The following is a 23,321-nucleotide window of genomic DNA, read 5'->3' on the forward strand; positions in this document are numbered from 1 at the left end:
AAATGAATCATGTCTGTCTTCTAGGATCGTGGCCAATTTTTCATTTATAAATATGCTCTGAAGTATTAATTTCACTTCCACAAAGTTAAGGGACAGAGATTCTCGTTTCAATATATTTTATTTTCATAACAACAGAAAACAGTAGTACATCAGGATAAAACAAGGTATGACGAGCATTATCAGTCCTCAATCGACCAACCAGGCCGTAGAGCTAACAGAGCAATGCAACAGAGTCGTACAAGCATTATACAGATTTTGCTAAGGGAAATGTAAACTGAAAAACCTATATAATCTATATAACCTATATAATCTCAGAATGTCCGAAAAAGTCTCCATGTGCAACGATTCGAAACCCAGGCTGAGTGGGCGATAAAGGAAGGGGACTCCACCACCCCAGAAGGGATCTTGCTGTGGCTGAAGCCCCAACCTTCACCACCCCTGAGTTGAGGGTAACCGAAAGCTGCACACACCTGAGTATACACACTAGCCAGGTTCAAAACATGGGGAAGTGAAACCATGGAGCATGGCTAGTGGACTATATGACTAAGGGAAAGTTCTAAGACCATCTAGAAGAGGCAACAGAGTTCAAAGTAGCTAGCAAGGATTCATATGCCCTCGCATCTAGAGTTCGGAACATTCGGGTTCTGGCCTGCCCAGTTATGTACGTCTTGACCAGTAACTAGGTAAGACTGGCCTTGTTCTGGGGGACAGAGATTGTATGCAAGCATGATAGTTTGTTTTGTAGCTATAACAATATGAGTGATGAAATATCTTTTATTGGTCTGTGAAGGAAAGCTTCTCATGGGCCTTTGCAAAGACTTATCTGTGTTATTGAGTTTGATTGTCCTATTTCTTGACCTCATGTAGCTGTGTTTAAATTCCCCCTAGGTTCCATCAACTAACCTGGATAAAGACCCAGAAAAGAAGCAGTTTGTCTATGTCATTGTGCGTTCCGGCCCCTGCAACTTGGAAAAAGTTGTTCTGGTGTCCTATCAAAGTGGTTATATCTTCGTACAGACCGACAAACCTATCTACACCCCGGGATCACAAAGTAAATATGACAACAGCAAGAGAAAGGAATGCTAGCGGTATTCCTAAAGGGGATGCCCAATGGTAGCAGGAAAAAATCATACAGAGGTTTTAGGGTTACAGGGAAGGTTATTATTGGGGTTATTGCATACTTTCTCAACCAGGGTTCCTCCAGAGGTTGCTAGGGGATCCTTAGGCATTCTTCTGCCTCCTAGATAAGTAACCACTGATATCATTGATTTTTTTTTTTTTTTAGCTATCTGTAGGGTTCTTCCCAACGACCAAAAATGATGGTAAGAAGCATCCTTTTCGTGACCTTTGCACTATTGTGCCATGAGTTGTTGATAATCATTAACAGGGGTTCCCGGAGAACAGAAAGTTATTTCAGGGGTTCCTCCATGTTAAAAAGGTTGAAAAGGGCCTAGTTATAGAGAGGATTAGTGTGAGGGTTATAGAAAGGGCTAGGGCTGTGATTACAGGGAAAGGTAGTGTGAAAGTTGGGATTACAGTGAGGTTTAGTGTTATGGGGAGGGTTAGTGTAAGGATTAAAGATAATTTTTTTCTTTCTTTACAGAGTCAAAATCCTACTGCTGTCTGTGTTCCCAATGGTGAAATTGTTTGGGACTTATTTTCTTGGTTGAGAGTATTTAGGTGTCCCGGGTAGTGATGGACGAACTTCCGACGGGACGTTTCGCGAAAGCGAAATGCGAACGGACCCAAACGTTCGCGAAACCGAACGTTCGCCGCGGGCCCCATTGACTTCAATGGGAGGCGAACTTTGCAAACCTTCATGTCGAATTTGCGGCCACGTGGTAATTATTAGGGGGTAAAACGTAGTCCCACCATCTGGACAATGACATAATACATGTATGAGGTGAATTTGGGATCGATAACTACAAGCATTTTTATTTTATTTGGGAAATTGTTCTAACAATTCAGGACTATGGAGCTAATGAAGGCAATGGAGGAGAGGGAAGGTCAGGGACCAGGGTAGGCAAAGAAGAGGGTGCAGGAGATGATCACCAGCAGCGTGACATACCGGAATGACACATGCACCGTGATAGAGGCATCTGACAGCAGCACCGTAATACAGAGCACTGACAGCAGCACCGTGACATACAGCGCTGACAGCAGCACCGTGACATACAGCGCTGACAGCAGCACCGTGACATACAGCGCTGACAGCAGCACCGTGACATACAGCGCTGACAGCAGCACCGTGACATACAGCGCTGACAGCAGCACCGTGACATACAGCGCTGACAGCAGCACCGTGACATACAGCGCTGACAGCAGCACCGTGACATACAGCGCTGACAGCAGCACCGTGACATACAGCGCTGACAGCAGCACCGTGACATACAGCACTGACAGCAGCACCGTAAGCAGCCCCAGGAGGAAGTCAGCACAGCACAGGGATGGTGTGATCCCCTCATAATAAGAACCCCCAGGAGGAAGTCAGCACAGCACAGGGATAGTGTGATCCCTTCATAATAAGAACCCCCAGGAGGAAGTCAGCACAGCACAGGGATATCATAAGCAGCCCCAGTAGAAATATGACACCGCTCAACCTCTTCAAAGAGGAGGGTAGGGGCATATAGTACGGTGTGCTTTTTTGGGTCAAGGAAGTGAGCCAAATGAATTATGAAGGTCTGTGTGCTTGATTAAAAAAATAGTTTATAGACATATACATGGTCTACTGGTCACATGTGTTGAATTCCTCCGAGATCCATGCCTCATTCATTTTTAGAAATGTGAGGTAGTTAACACTGTCGTGAGCTAGGCGAGTACGCTTATCGGTCACAATCCCCCCTGCTGCGCTGAACGTCCTTTCGGACAGGACACTGGATGAGGGGCAAGCCAACAGTTCGATTGCAAATTGGGCAAGCTCTGGCCAGAGGTCAAGCCTGCCCACCCAGTAGTCTAGGGGTTCATCACTCCTCAGAGCGTCCACATCGGCCGTTAACCCAATGTAGTCGGACACCTGACGGTCTAGGCGTTCCCTGATGCTGGATCCGGATGACACCTGTCGATGGGTCGGCTGAAAGAATGACCTCATATCCGAAGTCACCAACACATCTTCAAACCGGCCTCTTCTTGCAGGCGCTGTTGGATTGGTACCCGCAAATCCTTCTCTGGGAGTGGGAATTGCTCCTCTGCCAGCGCACGCAAAAGCAGAATGCAGCATTTCTCGAAGCAAGGCCTGGAAGTGCTGCATTCTGACAGCCCTCTGCGACGGCGGTAACATTTCCGCCATTTTGTGTTTGTACCGGGGGTCTAAGTACGTTGCCACCCAGTACTGGTCCTTGACCCTCATGCTTTTTATACGGGGGTCCCTATTAAAACACTGGAGCATGAAGGCCCCCATTTGCACTAAAGTGGAAGCGGTGTGGTGGCCTGGCTCCTGCTCATCATCCAGGATAATGTCGTCCTCTTCATTCTCCTCTCCCCATCCTCGCACAACAGGGATCCCAGAAAGGTTTAAAGCATGCTCTTCTTGCTCCTGCTCATCCGCCCCGGCACCATCCTCCTCTAACTCCTCATCAGACTCCTGTTGTTGACTTGTCTCAGATAGAGTAGCCCCCCCTGGGAATTCATCCAGCATTGCGACTTCCTCATCTTCCCGCTCCTGCTCCTCCACAGCCTGATCAATGACACGACGCAATGCACGCTCCAGAAAGAAGGCATAAGGTACCATGTCACTGATGGCGCCATGGCTGCGACTGACCAGTTTGGTGATCTCCTCAAATGGCCGCAGAAGTCTGCATGTGTCGCGCATGAGCAGCCACTGGCGCGGTGAAAAAAAACCCAGCTCCCCAGAACCGTTTCTTTCGCAGAGTTCATACAGGTAGACGTTAACTGCACGTTTCTGCTGGAGCAGCCTATCAAGCATATAGAAGGTTGAGTTCCATCGCGTCGGGCAATCGCAAATAAGACGTCTGACCGGCAGATGGTGTCGCCGCTGAATGTCAGCAAGGCGAGCCATGGCCGTGTAAGATCTTCTGAAATGGGCCGAGATTTTCCTTGCCTGCCGCAAGATGTCCTGGACCCCAGGGTATTTGACAAGGAATCGCTGCACGACCAAGTTTAAGACGTGTGCCATGCACGGCACGTGCGTGATTTTGCCCTGTTTCAATGCGCTAAGCAGATTGGCACCGTTGTCACACACCACTTTACCAACTGTCAAATTGAGCGGTGTTAGCCACTCATCTGCCTGTGAACGCAAAGCTGAAAGGAGTGCCGGGCCAGTGTGGCTCTTTGCTTCCAGGCACAACAGACGCAGCACGGCATGGCAACGTCTCACCTGGCATGTGGAATAGGTTCTGGGGAGCTTGGGCGGTGCAGCGGAAGAGACGCTAGCAGCGGAAAAGGAGGAGGCAGCTGAGGAGGAGAGGGAGGAGGATGGAGTAGGAGGAGGAGAAGAAGAGTCAGGCCTGCATGCAATCCGTGGCGGTAAAACCAAATCTACACGGGTGCCACGGGTTACATGCTTGACGGCCGTCAGAAGGTTCACCCAGTGGGCAGTAAAAGTGATATACCTTCCCTGCCCGTGTTTGCTAGACCACGTGTCTGTGGTCAGATGTATCTTGGCACCGACACTGTGTGCCAGAGATACATTCACTTGCCGCTGAACATGGCCATATAGCTCTGGGATGCCCTTCTCTGAGAAATACTTCCTTCCTGGGACCTTCCATTGTGGTGTTCCAATGGCCACAAATTTGCGAAAGGCCTCCGAGTCCACCAGTTTATATGGCAGTAGTTGGCGGGCTATGAGTTCTGACAAGCCAGCCGCCAACCGTTGGGCAAGAGGGTTATCCGGCGTCATCATTTTTTTACGCTCAAACATTAGGCCCACGGAAGCCTGCCTTTTTGCAGAAAAATGTGAGCTTGGCGTGATGGAAGGTGGAGTGGAGGACAATTGTGAGGAGAGAGGAGAAGGAGAAGTAGAAGACGAGGCTGGACGGTGAGAGCCTGCAGTGTGGCTTTGTGTGTTCCGTTGCTCCCACTGGGCTCGGTGATGGCTGCTCATGTGCCTTCTTAAGGCGGTCGTCCCTAGGTGAGTATTGGGCTTACCGCGACTAACGCGTTGACTGCAAAGATTGCAGATGGCAACGCTATTGTCAGCAGCGGACACGTTAAAAAAAGCCCACACTGCGGAGCCATGTGCCGGTGTCCTGGGAGCGCCAGATGTGACCGTACATGGTCGATGACTCGCTCCTGATACATTTGCAGTCTGCTTTGTCCCTCCTGTGCAATGTAAGTTATTCCTGCTTCTCCTCCCTATCTGCTGGTCCATATCTCCCTCTGAACTCCCCTCCTCTTCCTCTCTTGTGGGCACCCACGTGACATCACTAGACACGTCATCATCAACGTCACCTTCCCCACCGCTATAAGTAGAGATCTCGGAGTAGGCAGCAACACCGGGGACCAACCTCCTCCTTGGGCTGATCTGGGTACTGTCGTCAGACTGCTGAGTAGCGCTTGTTGCTACCTCCTCTTCCTGATCCAATACCAAGAGTGGCTGCGCATCAGAAATGTCCTCTTGATATGGATCGGAAAATAATTCCAGTGACTCAAGCGGAAGGTATGTGGTGGTGGTGGTGGTGGTCGTGTTGTTGGTGGTAGTGTCTTTGGGGGTGCACATAGCAGAGAGTGAAGAAGAGGGTGCAGATCGAGAGGATGAGGAGGGTGCAGAAGAGTAAGGCTGAGCGAGCCACTCAACCAAGTCTGGTGCATCCTTTAAAGTAATTGAACGCACCTTCTGCAACTTCCCACTTTGGCTCAAGCCTGTTGCTCCTGCCCTACCCCTACCACCCCTGCGGAAGGGCCTGCCTCTTCCTCTGCCTGTCATTTTTTAAATGACCCTGTGACAAAACTCTTAGTCCCTATACCGATGAAGGACTGCTGCAGTATAGGGCAGCAGTCAGCAGTGGTGCACGTCAACCCTATCTATTGTGGACCGATAGCGGTCCTTACAGAACAGCAGACTGTACCGCACTCAAGCCTATGTACCGTAGCACCCTATACCAAGTTACCAGTCCTTATAAGAACTTTTGTGGACCAAGCAGGTTGTGTATTAGTGTTTAGCAGACTGTACGTCAGTCCCTATACCGCTGAAGGACTGCTGCAGTATAGGGCAGCGGTCAGCAGTGGTGCACGTCAACCCTATCTATTGTGGACCGATAGCGGTCCTTACAGAACAGCAGACTGTACCGCACTCAAGCCTATGTACCGTAGCACCCTATACCAAGTTACCAGTCCTTATAAGAACTTTTGTGGAACAAGCAGGTTGTGTGTTAGTGATTAGCAGACTGTACGTCAGTCCCTATACCGCTGAAGGACTGCTGCAGTATAGGGCAGCGGTCAGCAGTGGTGCACGTCAACCCTATCTATTGTGGACCGATAGCGGTCCTTACAGAACAGCAGACTGTACCGCACTCAAGCCTATGTACCGTAGCACCCTATACCAAGTTACCAGTCCTTATAAGAACTTTTGTGGAACAAGTGAGTTGTGAATGTTTAGCAGACTGCAGCAGAAGGGCAGCAGTCAAGTATAATATCCTTTCTATATTTGGAAGAAAGAATATTATACATGTACAAGCCTATTACTGTACCACTGATACCAGTCCTGAAAAGAACCTTTGTGGAACTAATAATAACAGCAAGTCTTTAAAATTACCCTCACTGCCTGACAACACTGCTTCCTTCCTGTCCCTATACAAATTGGCAAAAAAAGAGAACGATTAGTGGTTACTGGAACAGCTCTTTTGTGGACCTTGATAGTAACAGCTAATGATGATGATGATGATGATGAAAGACTAATCTGGCTGTCCCTGTAGCATACACCGTCCTTTCCCTTTCTCTAAACTAACAAAAGACACTCAGGCTGCTGCAAGAATCAGCAGCACAGCAAACCTATCAACACCTATACCAGTCCTGAAAAGAACTTTTGTGTACCAAATAGCTAGTGGTTTATCTCTCCCTACTCCACACAGGAACCTGTCCCTATCGTAACAGAAGAAAGAATGTAAAATGGCCACCGGATCGGGTGTATTTATAGGTTAGGGGGAATGTCCAAGTGTCCATGTGCTGTCATGTCTCAATTGGCTGTCCTGTATCACATGATAAACGTGTCACCAAAGGTTAAAGTTCTTGTATACATTAAACACGTAAGTCCGCCGCGGCGAACGACGGAAAAAGGCGTTCGAACGTGCGGACCGCGAATGTCGGAAATTCGCCGCGAAACGACCGCCGGGCGAAACGTTCGTCCATCACTAGTCCCGGGAGCCACACAGCAAGTCAAAACCTGCTGTATGAAAGTGAATGGCAGCCTCAGCCTTGACTACCATTGTCTGGAGCATAGACTAGCTCCCTTCCTGGCCAGCACTCCCAATGATGGGCACAGGACTTCATTCCCATACAGCCTGAGTGGCTTACACACATATCTTGGTTCGCAGTCACTGTCCTGGCCACCACACAGAAAGTAAGGGAAAGATAATCCCAACGGGAACATAGACGGCAATATAGTTCTTTCTTACTCTTTACAAACCTTATAGGCACTGGCTTGATTTCCAACTTCCGTGCTAAAAGAATGCAGAGGGGCTATAGGGATCTGGAAAGACCATTTGCTCTGAGGACCATGGTAGCTCTTGGCACATCTAATTGCAGTGCAAAGAGCAGCCCTGGCCTTTTAATAATTATTTGCCTGAGGTTTTTAAAAACTCCATGTTTTCACAAACTTATTTATTGTCCTCATAGATAACTTTTGCAAATATCACATTATTAGGCAAGTGTCTAAAGTCTAGTATTTCTGTGGAAATTTAAGTTACAGAACAACACCAAGTAACTCTGATGCAATCTGAACCCATTATCTATGCTAGTTTGCTCATTTAAGTTAAAAAAAAAATCTGCTACTAAATGCAATGGAGTTGATTTACTAAAGGCAAATAGACAATAGCAAATGAGGGGTAGCTCTGCTGACTTCCTTCATTCAATCATGTGCAAGCAAAAATTCATTTTTTTTCATCTTTCTTGCATGTGATTGGGTATTGTCGACAAAGTGAAGCTTCACCTTGTTTACTAAGCTCTGGAGCAAATTATCTTGAAAAGTGCAACTTACCTTGCAAAGTAAACAGCCTGATTGCCTTTAGTAAATCAACCTCCATGATATTCTTTAATCACACAATCATAGCTGTTAACGTTAAGTAGCATAATGCAATTCCCACATTAGGACAAGTAAGGAGAGACTGGCACACAGGTGGCCTCCTGTTCATTTGTGTGTTACATGGAATTGCACCACCCTACTTAAAGTCTATGTAAACCCTAACAACAAACTGTTGTTAACTGGTTATAATTATTCCTTTTTGGTCTCCTAAATATACCATTGAAAGTACCTTTGTTACAGTGTATCTATTTGACAACTGCAAAAAAAATATCAGTTGATTTTGCCAGAAATCGAGCGACCTCTTAACTTCCTGTACTGGGTTGACAATATTGCACTAAAATATGAAATATGTCACTGTCAAGATCACCACATTAAAAGAAAAAAAAAAAACTGAGTGAGTTGTAATAAATTAAATTGTTGTTCTTTAAATACACTTTAAGCTACTTAGGTATAACTGTTATTATTAATATGACTATTATTCTCTAAATGACATCATATAGTATTCAAATGTGGTACCCATAACATGTACTTTTCTCTTTGTATTTAGTACTCTACCGAATCTACAGCATGACCCCAGACCTGAAGCCTCTAAACACGCCGATAGTCATAGAAGTCCTGGTAGGTCCCTTTCTCTTTGTCCATATTCAAGCCTGTATTTATCATATTATATTATTAAAAATGTATTCCCTAGCTTGTAATCATTGTTTAATATATACATTTTTTTAAATTTTATTTTATTATTCTTTTACTTTGTACAAAGTGCCTAAAGCTGGGCAGCCACTTAAACATAAGGTGAAATACACCTTACAAAGTGGTTGAGGATGGAAATATGCCATTGCACGGGGGAAGAAAATGTTGGTTGTTGCAATTTTTTATTTCACATATATTAAGATATAAAAGATGATGTTATGCTGAGTAAATAAATACCTAACATGTTACGCTTTAAAATTTGCACGGGTCCGTTGAATGGCGACAAACTACGATACTTAAAAATCTACATAGGTGATGCTTTAAAAGCCTTTGTAGGTTACGAGTTTAGAGTTACAATGGGGGTCTGTTGCTACAATTATTGCTCCTCACATGTGCATCACAGATCGCTGTTTACATATTTGTGCGGGACCGTTGTATGCGTTCATTTTTAATCTTTTTTTTTTTTTTTTTACACTGTATATTTTTTTTTATATCTGCTTTATTGAACAACTTCCCTTGTGCTAGAAATAAGCATAACAAGCATCTCTTTGTGGAGAAATCTGGGGTCTATTTTGCCTGAGACCTTGCATGAGTTTTTCTGTGACCAAAATATACAGGGATATGAGAGTTATTATTATTATATTATTATAGAGGATTATATATACCTTAGTTTGTAAGCTCCTTGGGGGTAGGGACTGATGTGAATGTGCAATGTATATGTAAAGCGCTGTGTAAATTGACAGCGCTATATAAGTACCTGAAATAAATAAATAAAATAATAAAATATATAGCGCCAACATCTTGTGCAGCGCTTTACAATGTAAAGAGGGGGACAATACAATCACAATACCGTTCTAAATAGTAGGAATAGGTGCTCATAGAGCTTACAATCTAAAGGGAGGGGGAGGTGGTAGAAAGGCTTATAGCTGTGGGTATGATCTGATGGCGGTGACTCTGGTACAATTCTTAGGTGGGTGTGGGATAGGCTTCCCTGAATAAGTGAATTTTCAGGGATCGCCTAAAGGCGGACAGGGTAATGTGTGAATCCATAGTGACATGTGTGCACACACACACACATGCAAATATAGATTGAGCTGGATGGACCTATGGGTTTATTCAGCGTTACCAACTATGTAATGTGTAGGTCTGAACAGAAAAGATATTCTCCTGTGCTAGTGCCCCACTGACTAAACTGACTAGGGGGAAGTCCAAAAGGCTGTGTATGAAAGAAGAAAAAAGGCTAACGCATGAATCAAAATAAAAAAAGTTTATTCTAAACAAATTGGTATATACAAAGAAAAATACTACATGTTCATGAATAAATATATTACAATATTCTCATTTGATAAAATTGTAAAAATGTATGCCCATACAAGGGTAAAACTGTATGAATGGCTAACGCTTTTCGAGGGGGTTTCCTCTTCATCAGAGCCTTGGAGAACAAAAACTGGTCTGTATACTGTGGTGGTCTATATAGAGAGAAACGACTGGATGGGTGACGTGTCACATGATGGATGGTATATTTCTATAGGCAGATTCTCCTTTATTCTAATAGTATTTCTTTCCATGTCGCAGCGCTCTCAGCACCATAAAGTATATACATCTTGTCGTTTATTAATAATTAGTGTTTGGGTCGTCATCACCTGCAAACTGGCTGATTACGATGCTACAGCTTGTGGTTAGTGGGTACATGCCCAAGTCGATCCTTGGTTGACCCTGCTATCCTCCTGTCAGGATACTGTGTTGTGCTGTGTAAAGTCCTGTATTGGATTGCAGCCATGTAATGTGTAATGTATGTGGGATTTTCAACTCTTTTTTTTTTCTTAAAATAAATACATTTTAAAAAATTATAAAAAAAAAAAAAAAATGTAATAATAAAAGAGGAAGACCAAAAGGAAGATTTGTTCACAGACAGTTATAATGGGCCCGTATAACCGCTTTCCACTCAGCCCTGGTGTCCCTTCAATCCCCATGACTAAGCTCTGGGGGATGGGGTGAAACGTGTTGGAGGCGTGGCCTGGTTGGAGTCCAGGCTGAGGTTGCCACTCTGATTACTACCATAGGACAATATGGATGTACAGCACCAGGGATCACGTCTTTTCTCTCCCTTATCCATTTAATGGGGTCAGTACAACCGGGAGGCAGAAAGGATCGCCCAATCACAAGTCTATTGGTATTTAATGTCAACGTGGTCACATGATTGGGAGCCAGTCCTGCCAGCTGCCAATCATTAGTACACAATGGGAGCTGTCTTTGACAATTGTCTCTGTGCTGGAAGCATGCAGTGAGTGTGTTCTCAGTACAGAAAGCGCTGCCACCCATTGACACATACAGTATGTGTGACGTGTGGGCATTAAAGCTCACCCTCTTTACTACTGCTGCACATATATTAAAAAAGTCATGTGTAAACCAATAACTAGATTTTAATGCTCTCGAATCCAATGAATAATTTAGACATTCTCCCTATTGGTTTCTACAGCTCATCCTTCTGACATGTTTGATGATGAGAACCAAATATATTCATACAGTCTTTTTGGATTTCTCTGTATAATATTGATTTTCTTCTCCCTTCTCAGACTCCAGATAATGTGATTGTAAAGAGAGATACCATCCGGCAAACTACCACAAAAGGAATAATTTCCTCCAGTTACAGACTAACTGAACTTGCAAGGTGAGAACTTTGTCTCCTGAAGGCAATGGAGAATAAAATAAACAGTTTAATATTACACATGGGCAACTACATTTTCAATTGAATGGGCCACCTTAAGTGTGTGAAGTTAAAGCTGAACTCTTTGCGAACAGATAAATACAGATATAAAGGAAGCTCTTTTACCTGCCAAAGGACGTGTATTTCTGTTCATCCAGTCCTGAGATATACACAGCTATCTAGAAGGGCTAATCTGCAGTCCAAACAGAGATGGATCTAAGCCTCCCATTCCACTTAGAACTATCCCCTCGCTTGTTCACAGTAGCTCCCTCTCCATTTCCTCCCCATTAGGTAACTACTGTATCGCAGTAAAAACAAAAACTCCCTATAGAGAAACGGCACAAAAACATATCCATCCACTATACAAGCAATCCCTCAACTAATTTCACTCAATCAAGAGCTTAATCAGGACTCCATCTTTAAGCTGTTGATTGTGTGAAATGCATTGAGGGATTACCTGTATAGGGAATAGATTCACTTGTGTGCCAAATTACTTAATACACTATCTTGAGGCTTCTATGTGGTGAGAGGTTTAGGTTTCTCTATGTGGAGTTTGCTTAGGCCGCGTACACACGGGCGGACTGTCTGCCCAACTAAGTTCGTCAGACAATCCGACAGACAGTCCGTCCAAACTTTTGAATGAACGGACTTGCCCACACACGGCACTTTTTGAGCGGACTAATTACAGCGGACTAAGTCCGCCAAACAATCCGCTCAACTTTTGAAATGAACGGACTCGCCCACACACGCGGAGGAAAGTCCGCTCATTTCGAGCGCGTCTCCAGGTAGGCGGGGCCCGCGAGGGAGACGTCGCTGGCCCCGCCGCCTGGTATGGACTTAAAGGGGAACCCCAACGCCGAAAAAAATCGGCGTGGGGGTCCCCCCCAAGTCCACAACAGACCCTTGTCCGAGCACGCTACCCGGCCGGCCAGGAAAGGGGGGCGAGCGAGCGCCCCCCCTCCTGAGCCGTACCAGGCCGCGTGCCCTCAACATGGGGGGTGCTTTGGGGAAGGGGGGGCCGCGCGGCCCCCCCACCCCAAAGCACCTTGTCCCCATGTTGATGAGGACAAGGGCCTCTTCCCGACAACCCTGGCCGTTGGTTGTCGGGGTCTGTGGGCGGGGGGCTTATCAGAATCCGGGAGCCCCCTTTAATAAGGGGGCCCCGGATACCGGCCCCCCACCCTATGTGAATGAGTATGGGGTACAATGTACCCCTACCCATTCACCTGTGAAAAAAAGTAAAAAAAAAAACACAACACAGGGTTAAAATATTTTATTGCACAGCTCCGGGGGTCTTCCGTCTTCGGGGGTCTTCTCGCCGGACTCCTCCGCTATCTTCTTGTAGCTCTTTTGCTAGTAGAGGAGTCCGGCTTTCTTCCTCCCCGCCGCCGGCCTCTTCTCCCGACTTCGGGGGTCTTGTCCCCCTCTTCGGTTCTTCTGCCGGGCCACCGCACCTTCTTCTAGCTCTTTTACAGGCGGTGGCCCGGTCTTCTGTCGCCGCTGTCGCCGCCTTCCGTTCTTCTTCTTCTTCTCCAGGAGATGTTGCCTCGACGATCTCCCTGGCCGGAATGCCAGAGCCGCGCTGCGCGGCCACTTATATAGTGACAATGAGGCAGTGTCACATGGTATATGTCACATGGGTTGGTCACATGGTGACCCCACCCCCTTACGATGTCATAGTCCCCATGTGACATCAACCCATGTGACCAACCCATGTGACATATACCATGTGACACCGCCCCATTGTCACTATATAAGTTGGGGTGGGGGGGCCGCGCGGCCCCCCTTCCCCAAAGCACCCCCCCATGTTGAGGGCACGCAGCCTGGTACGGCTCAGGAGGGGGGGCGCTCGCTCGCCCCCCTTTCCTAGCCGGCCGGGTAGCGTGCTTGGACAAGGGTCTGTTGTGGACTTGGGGGGACCCCACGCCGATTTTTTTCACCGTTGGGGTTCCCCTTTAAGTCCATACCAGGCGGCGGGGCCCGCGACGTCTCCGTCGCGGGCCCCGCCTACCTGGAGACGCGCTCGAAATGAAATGAGGGAAAAGTCCGCTCATTTCGAAAGTACAGCGGACTGGCACACACACGGGCGGACTGTCCGCTCAAACCAAGTTTGGACGGACAGTTTTACGGAAATTCCGTAAGACTTTGTTCGTCAGACAGTCCGCTGAAAAAGTCCGCTGAAGCCCACACACGAGCGGACTGTCCGCTCAAATGTGTTTCGGCGGACTAAGTTGGGCAGACAGTCCGCCCGTGTGTACGCGGCCTTAGACTGTGATAGCAGCTGATGACTATTGGAACCAGCTCCCAGTGCCAGTGATCACCTGGAGATTCCAGTGCCTGTAGTGGAATATTTTTCTTTTTAGCCTTATATGTGGCACCTTAAAAGTCTGCATAGGTCTTTGAATATTCTTCCATATTTTCAAGCAATCCCTCAATGTATTGGCCCCATGATTATGCTCTTGATTGAGTGAAACTCATTGACTGATTGCCTGTACATCGGATGGATTTACCTGTGTGAAAATCTTGAGGCCTCTATCTAGTGAGTGGTTTCTGTTTCTTTTTACTCTGCATTAGGCATTCTTATGTTTGACATGTGAGTGGTGTCACCGGCGCCAACCAAGAATATAAATGTGTAAATATGGGATCTGCTGCAGTTATAGATTCCCCACTATATAGGGTGGGATAGTAAAGAGTGTAAGTATGAAAGATAACTGCGCCAACCCTAAACCTATACCTTGTGTCTAAACAATTCTATCATAGAATTCATGTGAATATACAAAATTGGGTGAATATATACAAAATATATTATAAAATATATAAAAAATAATATATACATATATATATATATATATATATATATATATATATATATATATAGTAAAAAATACTTATGAAAAAATATCAGTGAAAACAATATATCAAAGTCCCAGTGCTGCTCCTTTATTATATACTTTAGTATATATGATATCCCTTGTGCTCAAAAACCTCATGCTTTTATGCACCACCAATTTGTGATTCACCACCACCTTCCAAAGTTTGCACTCACCAGAAAGCAATAATAAAACCGCCTCAATATTATGCCAGGATTTGTTTTTCTTCCATCGAGTATAACACAGGTTTGCCAGCAATTATCACAGTGTTCCATCTATGCTTCAACAATCTCAAAATCTCATAAAAAAAAAATAGTCATCATTGCGCAACATTCTAAGCTTTATTTTCTAGCTTAAAAAATTGATATACGAATGCACTCACATGTTATTGTGCCTATGAGACAGGCACAAATCTATCCAGTGATCCGAGTAAAGCCTTTTGCTCGGCATAACGTGCAGAGGCCAGTGAATAGCATCAACGTCACTCCCTGCCACTGACGCGCACCAATCCGAGGCTTGCACTGCACGCCAGTTCCAAGAGATGGGACGGCGAGCAAAAGGCTTTACTCAGATCGCTGCATAGACTGGTGCCTGTCTTATAGGCACAATAACATGTGAGTGCATTCGTCTATCAATTTTTTAAGATAGAATTATAAGCTTAGATTGTTGTGCAATGATGGCTATTTGTTTTCCATGAGTTTTTAAGATTGCTGAAGCATGGATGGAACACTGTGATAATTGCTGGCAAACCTGTGTTAGCCCTTGTACACACGGTCGGAGAATCCATCGGAATGTGTCCTATCGGACCATGTTGTCGGATAATCCGACTGTGTGTGGTATGCATCGGACTGTTTCCATCGGAATATCCGTCGGACCAAATTTTCAAACTTGCTGGAAATATTTTCCGACAAACTGGTCCGATAGGACATACTCCGATCATGTGTAGAGAATTTCGATCGGACAAAGTGCCACGCATGCTCAGATCAAATTCCTACATCAAAGCTATTGGCTACTAGCCTGAACGTAGTCCCATCGTAACAAAATTACGTCATCACGTTCTGAAAGATCGGATTTTTCGACAATTTTGTCCGGCCGTGTGTATGCAACAGTTTCGGACAAGATCCGACGGACAAAATCCGACGGATTTGGTTGTCGAAATGTCCGACCGTGTGTACAAGGGCTAATACTCTATTGAAGGAAAACAAATCCTGGCATAATATTGAGGTGGTTTTATTATTGCTTTCTAGTTAGTGCAAACTTTGGAAGGTGGGGGTGAATCCCGAATTGCATAAAAGCATGACGTTTTTGAGCACAAGGGATATCGTATATACCGTACTTAAAGGAGCAGCACTGAGACTTTGATATATTGTTTTCACTGATAATTTTTCACAAGTATTTTTTACAATATATATATATTTTTTTTATTCTTTATATATTTTATTATATATTTTTTATGTATTCACTCAATTTTGTATATGCACATGAATTGTATGATAGAATTGTTTAGACACAAGGTATAGGTTTAGGGTTGACACAGTTATCCTTCATATATTCATTCTTATGTTTGGCACCTTTAAAGTTCTGATATGTCTGAATATTCTTCCATATTCTCATATATCACCATAATGTAGCAAAATTTGTATTATCAAAAAATCTAATTAAAACTTTCATCAAAAGGGATCAGGTACCCCCCACTATTTGGATAAACTGTGAAACATCTTCAGCATAACAGAATAAGTCAAATTGAATGTGACTAGTGTGACCTGGATAAATGTGAGCATTCACAGACAAAATAATTACATTTTACCAAACTTTGAGCTATAAACCAAGGTAATGATAGTGTAGTGTTTGGGTTACTGCATAAAAAAATAGAAATTTGTATACATTTGTAGTGATCAATGGTTGGGACATCATATTTTATTTGAAAGGATCTAAAGGTTTTAAGGGCTGATCCTACCTGTAGATCTTCCACAGTAAGTAAAGCTTTGGATGAGCTCATGTACCTTTTTGAGATTACCTTTCATGCTTTTAGTACCACACGCTCTTGTACATTTTTGAATGTAGCTCCCTGCCATAGACTGGATACATTTTGTCTATTTTATACCCAGCTGAACAGCAATTTAGTTTCTAGATCTGGTCAGGTCTCCCTAAGCCTGGTGGTTGATTGCTCCTGCCTGCCTCTGGAAGAAGTTTCTAGAAATAAAGTAAGAGAGTCATCCACTGGGTAATGAATATGTATCTGACTTCAGTCAATTCCTGAAAGGCTGGCAAGAAAATAAATGTTTTGGAGGGTCTGCTCAGACCTGCCTCTTTCTCCTGGGACCAGGGCCGGGACAAGGGGTGGGCAGGAGGGGTGGCTGCCCCTGGCGCAATGGTTTATTGCAGAGGTAGGGGGCACCCTGACCCTAACCCTAAGGGAAAGGGGGGTGCAGTTTGGTATCTTTGCTCTGGGCGCTGGATGACCTTGTCCCAGCACTGCCTGGGGCTTCTGCCCATGGGAGGCAGCCTAAGGTATTTAAGGGCTGTTGTTATCAGGCCCCAGCTATTGCTTGGCTGAGGATCTTGAGGAACCTGGACTGAAAGAAACTTGCTGGAGGACACTACCTTAGGAAGATGGGCTGCAGAAGGACCTATTTCACTTAAGAGTGTTGTACAGAATCTGGTTGGAGAGCTGTGACTGGACATTGTGAGTAGGACCTTTTGGCTAGAGCTTTAGGTGAGCCTGTGCTTTGAGGGTTAAACGCCAGAGGTGGCTGTCCCCTCTACCTCCAGCATTACTTAAGGCCCCTACTGAAGAATTTTGCTTGAGAATCTGTCCTCTAATGTCTGCTTGTGCTTTAGAGTATCTTGCACCCTCATCCCTCTACATGCCTGTGTTCACGTACTACAATCAATCTTCAAAAAGACAGCCATAGACAGAGCCTGAGTTTTGTTGTGTGTTCTGGAGTTGGTACCTGGGCTGGCTGCTTTTGAAAAGGCAAGGAAGACCTGAGTTATTTCCAGTGGCCCCTCTGGGGGTAAGCACTGCATGCATGCACAAGATCACACTTCCTTTAACAACAAATGGCATCATAAGTATGGCAAGCGTTTTTTGTGTGTTTCATGTACATGCGAAAAATTGCACGGTTTGGCTTGAGTTGTCATAGTTCCTTAGTATCAATAAGTAATATAAATCTAAATATATGGAATCCTAAACATTGTAAACATTTATATACCAATGCCCCTCATACTCTGTCTTCCTGGAAAAGGCAATCAGGTAGTAATGTATACGTTTCCGAGAACTGACATACAGTCTTCTCCCTTATGCTTTTCAGTTTCGGAGTTTGGACTGTGGCTGCAAAGTTTGAAGACACCCTTATACAGAACTTCAGTACAAATTTTGAAGTTAAAGAATATGGTAAGGTCATATCCTTTTATATGTTTTATGAATTATCTTAATTTTTATTGATCGGGATAAAAAAAACTTTTTTTAGAGGTCAGTGTGTAGCTTGTCAGTCAGAGTAGCAAACAGCGCTTACCAGGGTCACAAGGGTCTCACTTATGACCGGACCCTGGAGTTCCGTCACTGTAGGAATGTAGCTCCAGCGTTGCTGGCTGCAGTTATGAGTAGAAAATGTCTATTACACGCTCTCTCACACTGTCCAGACCCAGCACTGACAACTCCTCCCCTCCCACTTTCTTGCACAGATGGGAGAGGAGAGAGAGAGCAGGATCTGCTCCTCTTCCCCCCCCACCCCTCTCCCCCTGTGTGTCCCCTAGGTGGGAGACTCCAACTTCTGGCAACTAGATAGTTCAGGAAATGCGCAGCCTGCCCAAGCCTCCATCCATGGTGAGTGAAGTGTCCCCCTCCCTCCCTTCTCTTGCCAAACTCTGAGCACACTAGTGTAAGGGAGAGCTCTGTGGACTGTAATGTAAAGGAGGACTCTGATGTAAGTGGGGGCTTTGGTGAGCAGAGACCCCCTTACAGCAGGATTCTCAGAGCATCCCTTACATCAGAGTTCCCCTTTACATGACAGTAAACAGAGCTCCCCCTTATGGCCCTTTCACATGGGCGGACTCCACCAAGTACATCCACCTGCTCAGTAGGAGTTCTGTGCACTAATCCCCACCAAGCAGAGTGGACACAGATACAGCCCACTGTTTTCTATGGGCCGGTCAGATGTAAACAGACTACCTGTCCGTTTACATCTGACTGTCACCCGATCCACCAGATGAATGGTGAATGGATGCAGGCATGTGTAAACGGACACGTCTGTTTACATCTGCCTCCCTATAGAGAACAATGGGTGGTCCAATTGGTCCAATGTAACTGGAGGCCCTGGTTACTAGAGACCCCCTTATATCATAGTTACCCTTTACATTAGAGTCTGCAGTGTTCTCCATTACATCAGAGTTCTTACTGTTCTTCCTTAAATCAAAGTCCCTGGAGTTGTCCCTTATATCAGAGTCTGCAGGGTCCCCGCTTACAGTGTAGGGAAACTCTGTGGATTCAGATGTAAAGAGAGGACTCAGTGGATTCATATGTAAAGGGGGACTCTGTGGATTCAGATGTAAAGTGGAACTCTGCAAGTTCAGATTTAAAGGGGAACTCTGTGGATTCAGATGTAAATGGGAAACTGTGTATTCAGATATAAAGCAGAACTCTGTGGATTCAGATGTAAAGAGGGAACTCTGTGGACTCTGATGTAAGGGGGGGGGGGCACTTGTTGTTAAATTTGTACACTTAGAATTGTTATTTAATCACAAAATATATGTATAGTGTATACTACAACAAAAACAGTTGCTGCCGCTAAAGTGTTCGGGTTTGGCTTAAAGAAAAGCAAACGGGAACAATGAAACGGATCGCTGTTCCAGGTGAGTATGATAATCTACCAGAAAGGAAGGGATGGGTGCTAGCTCCAGAGATTTAAAGAAGCACAACATATGTGTGAAACGTCATCACCCCTTGGTCTTTCAATAAACCTGTTGGACAGATGTTGATGTGCAGCTATTTTTTCTACTTGGTCTCAAAGAAAAGCAACCCTACCCAAGATGGCAGGAAGGGTTCCCACTGCAGGACCATAATAAAGAGCCCCACGATGTGAGAAAAGAACCCCGGGATCAGTGGGAAGGGCCCTAATATATATACAGTATCTCACAAAAGTGAGTACACCCCACACATTTTTGTAAATATTTTATTATATCTTTTCATGTGACAACTCTGAAGAAATGACACTTCGTTACAATGTAAATTAGTGACTGTACAGCCTGTATAACAGTGTAAATGTGATGTTCCCTCAAAATAACTCAACACACAGCCATTAATGTCTAAACCACTGGGGAAAAAAAAGCAAGTACACCTCTAAGTGAAAATGTCCAATTTCGGCTCAATTAGCCATTTTCCATCCCTGGTGTCATGTGACTAGCTAGTGTTACAAGGTCTCAGGTGTGAATGGGGAGCAGGTGTGTTAAATCTGGTGTTATCACTCTCAATCTCACATACTGGTCACTGGAAGTTCAACATGGTGGCTATTGGCAAAGAACTCTCTGAGGATCTCAAAAAAAAGAATTGTTGCTCTCATAAAGATGGCCTAGGCTATAAGAAGATTGCCAAGACACTGAAAATGAGCTGCACCATGATGGCCAAGACCATACAGCGGTTTAACAGGACAGGTTCCACTCAGAACAGGCCTCACCATTGTGGACCAAAGAAGTTGAGTGCACATGCTCAGTGTCATATCCAGAGGTTGTCTTTGGGAAATAGATGTATGAGTGCTGCCAGCATTGCTGCAGAGGTTGAAGGGGTGGGGAGGTCAGCCTCTCAGTGCTCACAACATACGCCACACACTGCATGAAATTGGTCTGCATGGCTATCGTCCCAGAAGGAAGCCTCTTCTAAAGATGATGCACAAGAAAGCCCACAAACAGTTTGCTGAAGACAAGCAAACTAAGGACATGGATTACTGGAACCATGTCAGGTGGTCTGATGAGACCAAGATAAACTTATTTGGTTCAGATGGTGTCAAGTGTGTGTGGCGGCAACCAGGTGAGGAGTACAAAGACAAGTGTGTCTTGCCTACAGTCAGGTATGGTGGTGGGAGTGTCATGGTCTGGGGCTGCATGAGTGCTGCCCGGACTGGGGAGCTACAATTCATTGAGGGAACCATGAATTCCAACATGTACTGTGACATACTGAAGCAGAGCATGATCCCCTCCCTTCAGAGACTGGGCTGCAGGGCAGTATTCCAACATAATGACCCCAAATACACCTCCAAGATGACCACTGCCTTGCTAAAGAAGCTGAGGGTAAAGGTGATGGACTGGGTAAGTTTGTCTCCAGTCCTAAACCCTATTAAGCATTTGTGGGGCATCCTCAAATGGAAGGTGGAGGAGCTTGTGGTCTCCAACATCCACCAGCTCAGTGATGTTGTCAATGAGTAGTGGAAGAGGAATCCAGTGGCAACCTGTGAAGCTCTGGTGAACTCCATGCCCAAGAGGGTTAAGACAGCGCTGGAAAATAGTGGTGGCCACACAAAATATTGACACTTTGGGCCTAATTTGGACATTTTCGCTTAGGGGTGTACTCACTTTGTCTGTGTGTTGAGTTATTTTGAGGGGATATCAAATTTACACTGTTATACAAGCTGTACACTCACTACTTTACATTGTAGCAAAGTATAATCTCTTCAGTGTGGTCACATGAAAAGATATAATAAAGCATTTACAAAAATGTGAGGGGTGTACATACTTTTGTGTGATACTGTATATATAATATATTCTAAAAGTTATCCTTTAGATTATTTTCAATGGTTTTCGTTCTGATCATAAATTATATTTCCCAGCAAGAATGTAAAAATTTTAAAATAACTTTCAGGAAAAACATCATTCAGAATATGAAAATATATAATATATACACCTACAGTATACGATGTAAAGTATGTCTTTCTATAATGGTGGCAATAAAAAAATAAATAAAATAAAAACTTTATTTGGTTATGTTAATAAAGGTGGCCTTGCTGTGCCTTGCACTTTTGGTACACTTTCAGAAAGTGCACTAAAACTGCAGGACATAATAGAAGTCTATAGAAAAGTGCAGCTAACCTGCACCAAAAGCATGGGTACATAGTGCTGCACCTGTGATGCCGCCAAAGAGCAGCAGGGCAATGTGAAGCTACCCTAGGTTTAGGTTCAGATGATCCTTTTTTTTCATCATTAATGGAGTAATGGAGTTGGAGAAAATTATAAAGTGTGTCTAGTTATACTGTTGCATAGGACCCCTGTTGCGAAGGTTGACCCTCACTTACCTTCTTGGGCCATTTTCTATAAATGGAATGAATGCGCAGAGGGCCAATATGAGATATACTTTATTTGTTATTACAGTTCTACCCAGTTTTGAGGTGAAAATAATCTCAGAGGAAAAATTTTACTACATCAAAGATCCAGAATTCAGAGTAGAAATCCGTGCAAAGTAAGTATCAATGCAGACTATGTGTTATATTTGTATATTCTAGTGATCAGTGATATCTATACAGTAACTAGAGATGGGCTGAACAACCCCTGTTCAGTTCACAGCAGAACTCCCGAACAGGGGAAAAGTCCTGCACCAAACAGTGAACTCCATTAAAGTCTATGGGAGCCGAACATGAGAAATCAAAAGTGCCCATTTTGGAGGCTTATATGCAAGTAATTGGCCATAAAAGGGGTATGGGGGTCTGCATACTGCCCTGAGGGAGATGTATCAATGCAAAAAAAATTTTCAGTGATTTTAATGATGCCTAAAGTGCAACAATAAAATTAAAAAATCCTTTAAATATAGTGCCAGGAGGGTCCCCTTAGAGTGCCTGTAAAGTGGCACATCTGTAGGATATATAGAGTCAAATCCCATTAAAATTTACTCGCGGTTGCAACTGCCGACTTCCGCTTATTGAAAAAAAAAGAAAGAGAAAACAGCGTGAGGTCCCCCCCCCCCAAAAAAAAATCCATACCAGACCCTTATCCAAGCACACAGCCTGGTATGAATCATACCAGGTCACATGCCCTACCCATTCACTGAAAAAGTGTCAAAAAATAATAAAAATACAGACAGTTTTTGACAATTCCTTTATTAAAAAATAAAAAAAAAGAGTGTCCCCCAATGTAAATCCATTGCCAATCATAATGAAGCTGCACCACCCCCTTGTGATGTCACGGAGCGGTGCATGCTGGGTCGGTGACTTCACAGGGAGCGGTGCCACCAGGTGACATCGCCAGGTGGTTCCACCCTTACCTATATAAGAACTGTCAAATGGTGGAGGAGACATTCGCAGTCGCCTTTCAATGAGTGTAGGATTTTTTTTTTGTTTTTTTGGGGTGTGGTGTGATTGATGATGGATTTACTTTTTTTTTTTTTTTTTTTTTTTTTTTTTACAGGTTTGTGTTTTTATTACCTTTTTACACTTTTTGGTGAATGGGTAGGGATACTAAGTACCCCATACTCATTCACATGGGAGGAGGCAAGGATCTGGGGCCCTTGTTAAAGTGGGCTTTCAGATTCTGATAAGCCCCATGCCTGCAGACTCCCACAACCACAGTAAAGAGACCATTGTCCCCATCAACAGAGCCCCTAACCCCCAAACTCCCCCCCATGTTAAGGTTGTGTGGCCTGGTATGGTTCAGTGGGGGGGGGCTCACTCGCTGCCCCCCTTTACCGACCTGACAGCCTGTGTGTTCGGATAAGGGTTTGGTAAAGAGTTTGGGGAGACCCCACACCATTTTATTAAATTTTTTTAATATTTTTTTATAGGCAACTGTTTTTAATTTTTTATTCAGCTGTCAGCGGGGAAGCCCATTGACAGCTGATAACTCATCGGTTGTTAAGGGCATGGTGGGTACCTTTTCAGTC

General features: G+C 44.5%; 1 protein-coding gene across 1 annotated transcript in view; it reads left to right on the forward strand.

The window, feature by feature from the left end:
* LOC143961248 (venom factor-like) overlaps positions 1 to 23,321 on the forward strand; it is a 205,025-nt gene that overhangs the window by 22,742 nt on the left and 158,962 nt on the right. The window contains exons 3-7 of the mRNA XM_077470483.1: positions 889 to 1,051; positions 8,742 to 8,812; positions 11,461 to 11,555; positions 17,776 to 17,858; positions 21,821 to 21,908. Of these exons, the coding sequence (XP_077326609.1) occupies positions 889 to 1,051; positions 8,742 to 8,812; positions 11,461 to 11,555; positions 17,776 to 17,858; positions 21,821 to 21,908 (500 nt within the window). The remainder of the gene's footprint in view (positions 1 to 888; positions 1,052 to 8,741; positions 8,813 to 11,460; positions 11,556 to 17,775; positions 17,859 to 21,820; positions 21,909 to 23,321) is intronic.

Source organism: Lithobates pipiens, unplaced genomic scaffold (genome assembly GCF_037356315.1).
Source record: "Lithobates pipiens isolate NorthernLeopardFrog02 unplaced genomic scaffold, aLitPip1_a1.2 Scaffold_8, whole genome shotgun sequence".
NCBI classification, from domain to species: Eukaryota; Metazoa; Chordata; class Amphibia; order Anura; family Ranidae; genus Lithobates; species Lithobates pipiens.